The 14,166-nt window shown below is 34.0% G+C and overlaps 1 protein-coding gene and 1 long non-coding RNA gene across 2 annotated transcripts; one reads left to right on the top strand and one right to left on the bottom strand.

The window, feature by feature from the left end:
- The first annotated feature begins 8,110 nt into the window (after positions 1 to 8,110).
- On the top strand, positions 8,111 to 9,057 carry LOC148771302 (uncharacterized). The gene is made up of 2 exons (XR_016030926.1): positions 8,111 to 8,531; positions 8,614 to 9,057. It is a non-coding gene; the product is annotated as an uncharacterized LOC148771302 (long non-coding RNA).
- Positions 9,058 to 11,100: 2,043 nt separating this feature from the next.
- LOC105950399 (putative late blight resistance protein homolog R1A-10) lies at positions 11,101 to 13,816 on the bottom strand. Its single transcript, XM_088817585.1, has one exon. The coding sequence runs from the start codon at positions 13,814 to 13,816 to the stop codon at positions 11,147 to 11,149; it is 2,670 nt and encodes an 889-aa protein (XP_088673711.1). The 3' UTR covers positions 11,101 to 11,146.
- Positions 13,817 to 14,166: the final 350 nt, after the last annotated feature.

Genomic DNA, 14,166 nt, shown 5'->3' with positions numbered 1-14,166 from the left:
AAGAAAAAGACCATACCCCGCAACATCTCTAGTAACTCTCTGCCAGTTCTGATCTGAATATATTTTATTTTGTAACAATATTTTTTTTTATCTAAATTCCGAAAGTTCCGATTTCCAATTTTTTTAAACATAATTGAAGTATATATTAGATTCCGAATTTTTTTTTTCAAGAACCATGAAGATATATTCGGCATTCATTCATTACGATAATTAGCAAGTTAATTTATTTTACATTCTTGAGTGCCTTTAGAAAGAGCTTAATATTATTAATCTTTTATTTCTTCAAAAGAGATGCATCTCTTAAATAATAACCACATTAAACATTGATCCTCAAAATTCAAAAAAAAAAGGGCTTATTAATTATTAGTATAATTTTTTCTTTCTTCAAAAGGGATATGCATGTATTAAATAAATTTTACATTAGTGTTGGATAAGATTTTTGACTCCCATAGTATATTATTTTAATTTATACATAAGTATTTATATATACAATGTATATTGACACACACGTACACACTGATTTGATTGCATTCCTACTTAAAAAAGTTTTCATGTAAAATCTAATCTTACAAAAATAATATAAAAAGTTAGGTACATGTTTAATTTGTAATTATCACTAAAGAGTCAATAACTTTTGTTTTGTAGACACGACTAGTTAAATTAAATTTTTCATAGGCTTAGTTTAATTTGAATTCCATATGTTTTCAAATTGATTTAACCCTCATTGTTAGACACTGTATTCTTCTTACTCTACCTGCTAGACCATCCTTACGGGCACATGATAGTTCTAAATATTAATTCTTAGGAAGACTTGCTAGCCATTTTGTGATTGTCCGCACGTTATTATCTGTCACTTTAGATTTTAAATGCTGCATTAAATGTAATTTGTTTTCCTGTTTTAACCTTATTAATTCAACTCTAAGTATTAACTCAATCTTATCACATCATTAAATGATTAAGGTTATTTTAGTTTTTCTAATGTGTTTTTCCTAAAATCAAGACACATTTATTGAGATTCTTAATACTTGTGCAAGCTAAAAATAACAGTTAATTAGAAACGAACGGAGTACTATTTTAGATTTTACACGGATTCACACACACTAATAATTGCAAAAAAACAAAATAGTCTTAAATGCAATATCTCATCTTAAAAATCATAAAGAATATACGAACATGATTGTTAGTGGAATAGTAGTTAATTCTAGGTATGAGTTGACCATTCAAAATTGTCCCATGATTTTTATTTAAAGTCCTTTAATGAAATTGTTTTTTAAGCTTCAAATGTTGATTATATTTTAAAAAATCTCATAATATGAACTTGTATAGAGATCTAAACAAGAACACTAGACTTTATAATCAAGAAGGGATAGTGATTAGTGACTGTACAATTGGAGGGCAGATACCACTAACTGGTAAATTAAAGTATAATTTATAAATTAGCAAAGTAAATAATAAATAATTAAGTAGTAAAAAACTATTCTTTACTTGTTGGTTTGGTATCTCTTTAATGTTCAATTAATTAATTAACCCTCTTGTTTATTGGAATGTTCTTCCCTTTTCCCAAGGTAAATAATTCAATTAACCTTTTCTTCTTTCGGCTCTAAAGCCAAGATTGTTTCTTTGTTGTACTCCATCCTCCCATTTTACTTATATGTTTTTTATTTTAATGCATAATTTTTTTTATACCAATTTTACCCTTCTATAAGTAAGTATGGAGAGAGATGTTACCATAAGCTTAAGAACTTGTAGTTGTTTAATTATAATAGTAGGCCCAATATTACTAAAAGTTTCAAGCCCATGAATTTTGGTTAAAATATGTCCTAGTTTATATGTGAAAGCCCAACTAATGGACTTGAATTCTTAGCTACTTATAGTCAATAAACTAATTTATTCACAACGCTAAATGCCACATTAAAATTACTAGGTACGATACGACTCGATTTCATCCGTTTCAACCCTTGAGCTGCTTTGATCATATTTCTCAACTCCGTGGACTACAAGTACTTAAATGTACAATTATGAATCCTATTTTCGAGGTTGTGGCTCCTCTTTCGATTTTTCCACAGAGTCTAAAAAGGTTGAGTTTGAGGATATCCGTGGGAAGCTTCGTTGCCGGATTTGAAAGTGCTGAAACTGCAATGCTATGCCTTTCGAGGGGCGAAATGGGAAACTCGTGGCAAGGAATTCCGAGGACTTGAATATCTTTCGATTGAAGACAGTGATTTTGTTGACTGGACAATCGGAGATAACAACTTCGAATCTCTTGAGCACCTAAACACAGCTACAAACTAGAAAAGATTGTTAGAGGACAAATTTTAGGGCGTGTTAGAGAGATCGAAGTAGTTGACTCCAACCCTTTTGTCGTGACTTGTACAAAGCGAATTTCGTGTGTTGACAACGTTAATGCTCACTCTTTGTGGGAAAACGATGGGAAGTAGTTGTTGTTTCATTGTTATCTCTCCTCTTCTTAATCCGATTCCCAACTGATATAGACAAGAAAACATGCAATGTACCATTCATTTCTCGCAGTGGCTGCCAGCTGATACCCGTTGAAGTAAAAATTATGCGTGCTTGAACAATTTCATGCTCAACCAATGAAAATAAACGGCAACAAAGAGGATCGGAAGTGTCAAGGGCACCAAGAAGCAATAATACCTGCAAAAAATATATGACATTATCTCAATAAGCAGTGAGGATCGGAACTATTGCTGGAAAAACTGAAGGCAGCAACTAATGACAAAAATCGAGCGTAGACTGAAGTGTGTCATAATCTACGATATCATATGTGCATATTGATCAAACGAAAAATTGTTAGTAGAATTGCAATTTGTTGTAAAATAAAGAAATATACGACAGTTATCCATTCTACTAAAGTTTTTTTCGATAAAATTTGTATCCCTAATTCACTTTGTATCTGTAGGGTATCAAACTGCCCAGCTCCATAAAGCCACTGAATAATATATAAGTTCTCCTTGAGCAGTATTGATTACTGCCAAGGAGAATATATATAAATATATATATATATATATATATATATATATATATATATATATATATATATATATATATATATATATATATATATATATATATATATATATATATATATATATATATATATATATAACAGAAAGAAAAGAATGAAAGGTGAATAGGTTGAAAGATAAATAGATTGAGATTTTCAGCTCAGTCTTCCAATTATCACACCAGAGATTCACACTTTCAATATACACCACCAGAGTACCTCAAAAAAGAACGAATTTTCTATCTCTCTCAACACTCAAACCCTAGATTACCCAGAAAACCACGAGATCAAGCACTCAAACTTACCCACTCACCAAAAAACCCCAATTTTAGAACTCACAAATAGAAAACTTAGGGATTTAGGTCGGATTTAGGGTTTTATCTGTGTCTTATCTTTTTCCAACCTCCATGCCAATATATATAGGGACTGAAGTCAAATAGAGCCGGTGAAGGCTGTACTGGAGAGTCAAAGTCGGCACTGTACCATGCTCTTTAACCTCCAGCCATTATCAGTCAAGGCAGTACAAGGGAGGAAGAAGACAGAACCAGGAGCGGCGGAGAAGAAGAGAGAAAAGCTAGGGTTTCAGAATTAGTGAAATTAAGAGAGAGAAAAAAGTATTTAAGTGAGGAAATAGACGGTCCAGAATCAGCCAGAAATCCAACAGATGGATTGGGCTCAGATATGGACTTGGGCTCACTTACTCCTTTTGGGCTTGGCTCAATGGTGGTGTATATAATAAAGGATGGCAATTGGGCTCTATGGCCCAAAACACATTTGGGCCAAAAACCAAACAATTCTCCACCTTGGACCAAATGTGAATCATTAGTGAAAATTTCTCAAAAAAATTTTTGGAAGTCATCATTGCTGGTTTTTGACACACCAGTAGGAGCACACAGTTCATACAAGTGTATCAAGTTTGTTCACTCAGAATACAACTTATGTGCATTTAGAATAAATGCAGTAATGCAATCACATAGAAAGCATAATCTTATTCACACAGAAATAGATTTAACAAGCAATCACAAAGAAAGCATAAATATCAAGTCACACATACTACAAACTAGCACACAACAAGTTAAGGTTTTGAAAGAATGTTCAAGTTTTTCAAACAAGAGCAGAATTTTTCAGAAGGCAGACATTTTGTTCCCATGTCAGCTAGATTGAACTCAGATGGAATTTTCTCAAGGTCAATAACCCCTTTTTAAACTACATCACGAATGAAATGGAACTTCACATAAATGTGTTTAGTTCTGTCATGAAAAACAGGGTTTTTGCACAGTTGAATGCCAGATTGACTATCAGATAATACAACCACTTTAGAATTAAGAATATCAACTTCCAACAACAGCCCCTTAAGCCAGATGGCTTCTTTTATAGCTTCAGTAGCAGCTATATATTCAGATTCAGTAGTAGAGAGAGCAACAATGTTTTGGAGTTGATATTTCCAACTAACACAAGCACCATTTAAGGTGAACACATAAGAGGTAGAAGATTTTCTATTGTCCCTCTCATTGGCAAAATTTGAGTCAACATAGCCACATAGTTCAATTTCAGTTTTGCCTTTAGAAAACATCAGACCAGTATTAACACCTTTCAAATATCTAAGCAGCCAATTTAATGCCTCCCAATGGGGCAAACCTGGATTAGACATATATCTACTCAAGCAACTCACAGAATATGCAATGTCAGGTCTAGTACTAACCATCAAATACATAACAGACCCAATGGCATTGGCATATGGCACTTTTTTCATTTCAGAGATTTCAGGTTCAGTCTTGGGAGACTGATCCTTACTTAACAAAAAATGAGAAGCAAGAGGAACAGATACATGTGTGGCAGACAACATAGAAAATTTATCAAGAATTTTTTCAATATATAGGAGGATTGATTCAGGAATAAAGTACAGCCAGGTCTATCTCTAATTATGTCCATGCCAAGAATTCTTTTTGCATCACCAAGAAGTTTCATATCAAACTCATCACTAATGCATTTAATCACATGATTAACAGTTTGAATGCAAGGACTAGCAAGAAGCATGTCATCCACATAGATAAGCAAGAACACAGGTATTTTTGCAGATTCTTTAAAATATAAGCATGGATCAAATGAACTTCTTTTGAATTTTAAAGACATCATGCATGCATCAAATTTCTTGTTCCATTGCCTAGGTGACTGTTTCAGTCCATACAAAGATTTCTTTAACAGACATACATAATCAGGATATTTTTTATCAATAAAACCCTCAGGCTGCCACATATATATTTGCTCATCTAATTCACTATGCAGAAAATCAGTTTTTACATCCATTTGTTTTAATTCCCAGTCAAAATGAGCAATTAAAGCAAGCATGATTCTAACAGTGGTGAATTTCACAACAGGAGCAAATAATTCAGTGTAATCAATATCTTCCTTTTGGGTAAACCCATTAGCCACTAGCCTAGCCTTGTATCTAACAGAGTCAGACTCATGTTTAACCTTAAACAACCACTTACAGTCAACTAAAGAGCATGTAGGAAGTTTAGGTACAATAATCCAAGTATGATTAACATGTAAAGACTTCATTTCATCATTCATAGCATTTAACCGATCAACAGACTCATTAGAATTCAAAGCTTCCCTATAAGACTTAGGTTCATTACCATCTAGAGAATCAAACACATGAAACACATGAGAAGCAAGTTGGTAATCATTCAAATGATGAGGCCTAACAATGTTTCTTCTATCTCTGTCCCTAGCAAGTTGGTAATCACCAAGATCATTCACAGAGAGCACATCAAGATTAACATTTTGATCAAAAACAGTATTTTCAGGCATCTCATTATTAACAACTTCATCATCAGAGTTTTTTTTTTCAGTTTGAACATAATTAACATGTGGAATCTCCACCTCAGTGGAAGTGGTATCAGGTGAAACAACATTAGGAACAGATAAGCATGGAAATTCATTTTCATTAAACACAACATTCCTTCTAATCACAGTTTTAAAACCCTAATCACCATACAACCAACACCTATAACCCTTGACCCCTTCAGGGTATCCTAAGAAAACTTATTTCACAGATCTGGGGTCAAGTTTATCAAGCTTTTGATGAACAAATACAGTACAGCCAAAAACTTTCAAATTTGATGAATCAACAGGTTTACCACACCATTTAGATTCAGGCAATTCCCCATTCAAGGGCACAGAAGGAGACCTATTTATCAAATAAGCAGCTGTAAAGGTTTTTAATTTATTTTACAGTTCTCCCTATTTCTTTCTAATCCTCTTGTTCTTCTCCAGTTCTCCCAATTTTTATGTATTGGTATTGATTCGATCGATTTTATTTTACAAGCAAGCGTTGCTCAACCAACCACAACTCTTGGTTGGAACGCTTCCATTGTTCTTTGTATTAATTTATTTTCTTCCCAGACTCGTTCTCCATTACCACTATCCTTTGTTTATATTTGAGAGTTTTTCATGTTTTTTCTAATAATTTGCTGCTCGAATCTATTAAAGCTGGGATTTCATTAGATTTAATTGATACTGTGATTCTACAAATCCATGGGCATTTGAACAGTGATTACTCTCATTCAATTTGATTGAAAATGGGTTCGTGGTGGGGATCTTTCTTCTCTCCGGCGAATACTTATCGACGCCGCCTCCGTCGATACGGTACGTTGTGTGTGTGTGTGTAAAATGTTTTTCAACTATCTCCTAATCTGAAAACATATATTCTGGAAATTCTGTTTTGCTGATTCCTTGTTTGATAATTTATTGATTTTTTTCGAGAGTGTAATACTGGTCACAATCAATTTGTACAACATATATCAGGCCTTTATTTTTCAGATGCATTCCGAAATTGAAAATATTGGGCATAAATCATAATATATTTGTATTAACACTGAATTAAAATAATGGCTTGAGATTAGTTTTTTGCCTTTTAGCTGTTCTGTGGAGACTTTGTTTTTGCCTGTCAGTAGTACCCAAACGCTGTGTTGTGTGATTCGGAGTTCTATTCTTGCACCCGAGTATTCGATTAAACATTTTATTTAAGAGTACACCAAAACTTCAGTTTTTTTAATTTCCTTTACCTCAGTAATAATTAGTATGAATTGTGCTAATGCTGTGGGATTTGATGATGCTCCATATTAATTTTATCTTGTTAGGCCTCGTTTGGTTCCCAATATAAGATTAAGAGGGTGTTTGGCTAAGCTTATAAGATGTTAAAAAGAGCTTATAAGATGTTTTAGAGCTTATAAGCTCTTCTAAAGTGTTTGGTAAATTTTTAAAAAAAGATCTTAATTTTTTTAAAAATAAGCTGTTGGAGACCAAATAAGATCTTTTTAAATAAGTACATCTACCCCACCTTTTTATTTAAGATCTTATAATGAGTAAAAATAGGAAATAAGCTTATTATCCAAACACTCTATAAATTAATCATAAAAATAAGATGTAACAGCTTATCAGCTCTAAAAACATCTTATCAGATGTAAGAGCTTATCAACTGTTTAAAAGCTTAGCCAAACACCCTCCAAGCCTAGATAAGAGCTCGTTTCACAAACGTTCTGGCCGGGCCGACAAGTTATTTCACTAAATAAGACCTAATTTTTTATTTACTTATCTTACCACGAAACAAGGCCTTACTTTATAAATTCGTCAGATATATACAACATTTCTTTGAAATATTTGAGTTCTTTACAATGTTCATGTTGAATTAAATACTCCTAAATGACGGCATGACATATTTGATTTGCTGGCAGGATATATATTGAGTAGCTATCTTAAGGGAAATGAGAATGTAGAAACGGCGTGCATCCAGGTGTTGAACGATGGTGCACGGGCCTACAATTGCTGACTCTGACCGCAGCCCTCCGCTGCCGCCCTCAAACAGGTCTTCCGCCGCCGCCGCCGCCGCCGCCGCCGCTTCGTTCGAGGCCACCGCCCCAGCTGTCAGTATCACTTTCCACCGCATTTTTCGCCCAATTGCAGACCACTGCCCCTTCTCGATCACATCCGACTTGGATTACTCAGATATTGTCGGTGCCCACCCCTTCTCTCCAACCCAATCTCACCTTTTCTCCAACCCGATCTCACTCATGGTACTCATCCTATTTTCTTTCTAATCCTCTTGTTCTTCTCCAGTTCTCCCAATTTTTATGTATTGGTATTGATTCGATCGATTTTATTTTACAAGCAAGCGTTGCTCAACCAACCACAACTCTCGGTTGGAACGATTCCATTGTTCTTTGTATTAATTTAATTTCTTCCCAGACTCGTCCGCCATTACCACTGTCCTTTGTTTATATTTCAGAGTTTTTCATGTTTTTTCTAATAATTTTTCGTACTTTGTAAAGTCTGTCTTCTCTTTCTTATGAGCTTCCTTTTGCTTTAGTTTTTTTTTTGTGTGTGTGTGGAATAGTTAAATCTTGTTTAGTTTGATGCAAGTGCTTTTGTTTGTCTTTCTGGAATGAAAATTCGGCACGAGTCATTTGAGTAACATAGATGTTTTGTTCTATAAAATTACTCGGTATATTTATCATATCAAGTTCAATTGAATTTATTTCAGTAAACTTTCGCTAATTTCTGATTTTTTTTGTGCAATGCAAAAGAAGCAGCAGCTGATGGGGAGAAGAAACTTGCCGATGTGCTGTCCGGGGAGCAGGAACGAGGTAAGTGAGAAGTTATATGTGTGGATGATCAACTGCTTTGGCGTTTGTGCAGTATGATGTTATTTTTTGAAATAGGATACAGGTGAGAAACTTTGTCTTCCTATCGTAAATTATTTCTATTTTTGTAAGCATGCTCCTTATCTCATGTTTTGGGTTTTTGTTTCGGTTTTGGTTTTAGTTTAGGCGATATGTGATTTGTAGATTGGTTCAACTTCGGTGTTGTTTAGAAGCGAACATATGTTTTGGGCTCTGTGTTTCATGTCTACTTAAAGTTACGCAAAAACAACTTCTGTTGGGTGCCATATATGCCTTCTTTTTAATATGTAACTTGCATAAATACACGCTGGAAATTATTTTTATTTTGTAAGCATGCTCCTTATCTCATGGTTTCGGTTTCGGTTTCGGTTTCAGTTTAGGTTCGTTTTTTGTCGTGGTTTGGGGAAATTGAATTGCTTTTCACCTGTTGCCCGTGGTTTCTCCCTTCCCCGTTTCTTCTTTTCCTCATGCCAGTATAAACAAAACACATTTTGCAAATATATAAACAGGGCACCGGCACCGCGCATTGCGCGGTGCTCCTCAACTAGTATATATATATATATATATATATATATATATATATATATATATATATATATATATATATATATATATATATATATATATATATATATATATATAATTGTATATATTTTCTATAATTGCAACATGAGCATTCAAATTTTAAAATTGGATGGTGCGCAATTGGACGAGGCCGACGAGCTATAAAAATTAGGCACAAGAATCTCTCTAGAAATAATCCACACTTTGTCAACAATTAATTTGGCACCACTTTGATTTAAATATAAGGGATTTTTGTGATAAAGTCTCCAACCATACACCTCTATTATTCTAGGTTCATGGGCTATATCTCTTTCACCAATAAGCTCATCCCTTTAATATTTATTATAAATAAAGAAAACATTCATGTATATCCAAATATTACCGTCAACCCTTTATACCCAATTTTTAATATGCTACAATTTCATCCTTAACTTAATTTAACCTCAATTTGACCCTAAATTTTACAGATTATTCAATTTGACCCCAAATTTTTTTTTCCAGCCTCCAACGTTGACTTTTCAATTTTTTTTTCTTTTGGATTTTTCGCCGGTTTCCCGCGTTGACTTTTTCATTTTTTTTTCTTTTCTTTTTTCTTCTCTTTTCTTCCGGATTTTTTCGCCGGTTTCCGGCGTTGACTTTTTTTAGAGTTTTTTAAGTTTTTTTTTTTTTGTTTTTTTTTACGTCCGTCGCTAAACATTGACCGTAATTGTGCTGTCACTGACAGTAAATTAACGTAATTATACTGTCAATGATAGTTAATTAACGTAATTATACTGCCGTTGACAATACATTTATGTAATTGTTCTGCCGTTGACAGTAAATTAACGTAATATTATTATTTTTTATTTTTTGTTATTTTTTTTATTTCGTTAGATTTGTTGACAAGTCAACGTAATTATATTACTGTCGTTGACAGTAAAATAACTGTAAACACAATAATATTACTGTCAACAACATCAATATTATTGTTTTTTTGGGGTTTTTGCTTTGTTTGAATTATTCACGGAGTAACGTAATAATATTACTGTCTATTATTGTAATATTACTGTAAACACAATAATATTACTGTGGTTGACGGTAATATTACTGTTGTTATAGTAATATTGTTGTCAACCACATCAATATTATTATTTTGTTTGTATTTTGTTTGTTTTTTTTGAGTTATTCACGGAGTAACGTAATAATAGTACTGTCTATTATTGTAATATTACTGTGGTTGATGGTAATATTACTGTTGTTATAGTAATATTACTGTCACTCACAGTAATATTAATTCTTTTGGCTTTTTATTATGTTTACATTTGTTGAACGGTCAATATAGGAATATTACTCTATTACACAATAATAATGAGTTTTGTTGTGTTAATATTACTGTGCTAGAGATTAATATAACAATATTACTGTGCTAAACTGTAATTTAGTTAATTTTACTGTGTTTAACAGTAAGATAGTTAATATTACTGTCAATCACAACAATATTGTTGTGTAAACGAAAAAAAAAAGTTACAGAAAGAAAGAAAAGAAGAGAAAAAAAAAACCAAAAAAACCCTAAAATTAATCAACCACACCAAAATAACATTATCAAGAAATGGATGACAAAATATTCAAACACGCTTTTATTTGGTCGGTTCGAAAATGCAAAGTACGTTTCTCCAAATCCAAGATGCAAGCAATGCTGAATGTAATTTCTCGTGTGATCAAATTTTCTCTTGTAATTTCTCCTGTGGCTCTTGAAACAATATACCTGAATGTGTGGACTAAAATATTAGTAGTGTTCAAAATTCATTAATTGATAGAAATAAAAATGGAATGACTAACCTTTTAAAGAATCAATGTTATAGTAAAGTGTTTTGGTCATCCCAATATCCCATCATTACAGTGAAGAACGAACATTAAGATCTAATGGACGTCCATAACCGCCATATTTGTCGTCCCACTCCTTCTTTAACTTCTTTGCACAATTCACAGCCATAGGGTTGCATTCAACTACGTCAATGAATTCAAGAGACGTACCAAATGAAAGAGGGATCTCTTTTAACTTGTAGCAATGTTCGAAGCTAAACCACTTAATCTCATAAAAACAAGAACTTGTCGTCACAAACTTCCAGTGCACTAGATCGGTGTCTTCAATATTAAGAACTTCGATTCTTTGGAATTCGTTGTCGTGAACTTCCCACTTTGGGCCTCGAAAGGCGTAGCATTTCAATTTGAGATGTCTCAGATTTGGCAACGAAGAAATCTTGTTCATTTCTTCCCACGGATATCCTAAGCCGCTCAAAGTTAACATCGTAAGACTAGATGGCAAGTCTGAAAGAGGAGCAAGTGGGGAGACAACCTGTGTCTTCAATATAGGATTCATAATGTAGCATTCTAGTTGTCCTAGTTGATGGAGATGAGAAATGTGATCAAAGCATCTCAACGGCTCAGTAGCATCAGGAGGCAGTTCGATTTTAATTGCCAACTCTTTCATATTAGGGATGTTTTGAAGCACATCTTTGGTACAACTTTGAGGACCAACATCTCTTAGTTTTAATAGGTTTGGTAGGAGAGATCCTTCACAAGGATGTGGTAGGTTGCTTCCCATGGTCTGAATATGCTTCAATTCTTTCATATTCCATATCTCAATAGGCAGATATGATAAATTCCCACCAGACTTTATGATGCTTAGATGTCGATCAACAATCAAGTGCTGGAGGTTCCAGAGTTTGGAAATAGAAGTAGGGAGGTTTCCATCATAAGTGAGGGCGAGGTATCTTAACTGAGCTAGTTTCAATACTTCCATTGGGAACTCATAAAATCTAATAGAAATAGCTTCCAATACCCTGAGCAACCTTAAATGTTCCAAACACAACGGTACAGGATATTCTTGAAAAACACCGGTACAGAGGAGAGAGCGTACCGTTGCAGCAGATGCCATTGAATCTTTTACATCTTCAATGGCAAATAGAATATTATTGCGAATGCACAATCTGCGTTGATATTTTATACCTTCTTCTGGTAAAGCATCGGCACGACAATTGAAGGCATAGAAAAACTTGGTCTTGGCAGCTTCTTTGTTACACATGTACCAAAAGGATGAATGAAGGTGTTGACCGTGTTTTTCTTTATGGTACATGATAACATTTTTCGAATGAAGCTCATCCAAATAAGCATAGGTGCCTTTTTCGAAAGCCACGGTTGCGTCTGAGTAATGCGTCGGATTTGGGTTAAGAAATCCTTCAACACTCCACAAGTTGATTAGTTGGTATCCATGTACCGAATGATTTTGTGGGAAAGATCCAAGGTAGAGAAAACATGCTTTTAAATGTTGATCTAAGTAGTCATAGCTAGGATAAAGTACTTTTGACATTTGATCATATGCATCCTTGTATACTGAATTTTTTTTATCATCCGCTACCTCGTTCCAGTACTCTATTGTCTTGTCGGCTTTTGATAGGATATTGGCAACCGTGATGATTGTAAGAGGAAGACCTTCACAATTCTCAGCAATCTTCTTTCCAGGTTTCTCGAGTTCATGAGGGCAAGGCATTTCATCAAACACCTTGTGACGAAGAAGAGCCCAACTTTCTTTCTTATCAAGGAAGGGTATTCTCAAAGTACTTAAATAGTTAGCACATTGAGCTACTTCTCTTAGCCTAGTTGTCAACAATACTCGACTTCCATTTTTCTGGTCTGGAAATAAGTTGACCAACTCAGAAAATAGCTCTTTATCCCATACATCATCCAACACAATCAAGTATCTCCAACAATTTAAACTTTCAAACACCATTCGTTTCAACTCAACTATTTTTTTTTCTCCTTCTATAAGCATAATGTCATCAGCATGATTCATTTGTGTTAGAATATCTACCAATATATCCGCTACTCGATATTTTGGGCCTATGGTGACGAACACATGTATGTCGTAACTATTGGAAATGAATGGATCTTGAAAGAGTTTGTTGGCAAGAGTAGTCTTACCAATGCCTGCCATCCCATAGAGCGACACAATCATCCTTTCAGATTGTGATGAATATACAAGCCGATCTTTGATTCTCGTAAATAAACGAGATAACCCAACCATGTTAGACTCATTATGTCCATCAAAATAATTTATTGACGGCACAACATCGTCTTCGTCTTCGGGCGAAGGGTTGCACAACTCGTGAATGTAGGCCCTCTTCATCTCGTTCACCGTTTCGATAACGGAATCGACATCTTGCTTTATTTGATGCAGGTCTACTGAGAATAACATTAATCTAGGATGATCAGTCTCTTCTTCAGATTGTGGTGAATGAAACTGATTTGAGAGATGGGAGTCAATTACATCTTCGAATTCGTATATTGCATCTATGATTTCTGCCTCCAAAGTTTTGACCATCTTCATGTTAATGGTGCTCCTCCTTTTATCGAATTCTCCGAGAGCTTCTTTTAAGGAAAGAATCTCATCGTACAGATGCTTTAAGATTTGATGGGATGAATTTTGAACATTAATGGAAATGTGTGATGATTTCAAAAGGCGATCAATTGTCAGCTCAAGACAACAAACAGCACCATAAGCCATCTCTCTCTCTTTCTCTCTGTGTAAAAAAGAAGTCTTCTTCATAAACATATGTTTGTGAAGTTATTTCTCTGGAAAGATGTGCAAAAGAGTCAACTATATGAAATAATATTTACATATTAATCCAAGTTGGCCATTAATTATAACTTATCTTAGTTACAGGTTGTGATATTGTATTATTCTTCATTATATTAATACAGCGAAAATTACAGTTTTCATCCCTCAAGTTTGCTCTGATTTTATAATTGGTCCTCTATGTTAGCAAAAAATACATTTGGTCCCTCATGTTTTAATAGTTTAACACTTTTGGTCATTTTCATCAATTTACCGTTAGTCCGGCAGTTAAGGCAGTG

The sequence above is a fragment of the Erythranthe guttata genome, chromosome 4 (genome assembly GCF_056151865.1).
Source record: "Erythranthe guttata isolate IM_541 chromosome 4, IM_541, whole genome shotgun sequence".
NCBI classification, from domain to species: domain Eukaryota; kingdom Viridiplantae; phylum Streptophyta; class Magnoliopsida; order Lamiales; family Phrymaceae; genus Erythranthe; species Erythranthe guttata.
Note: the sequence above shows the minus strand (reverse complement) of the source record. Positions and strands in the feature narration are given on the sequence as shown.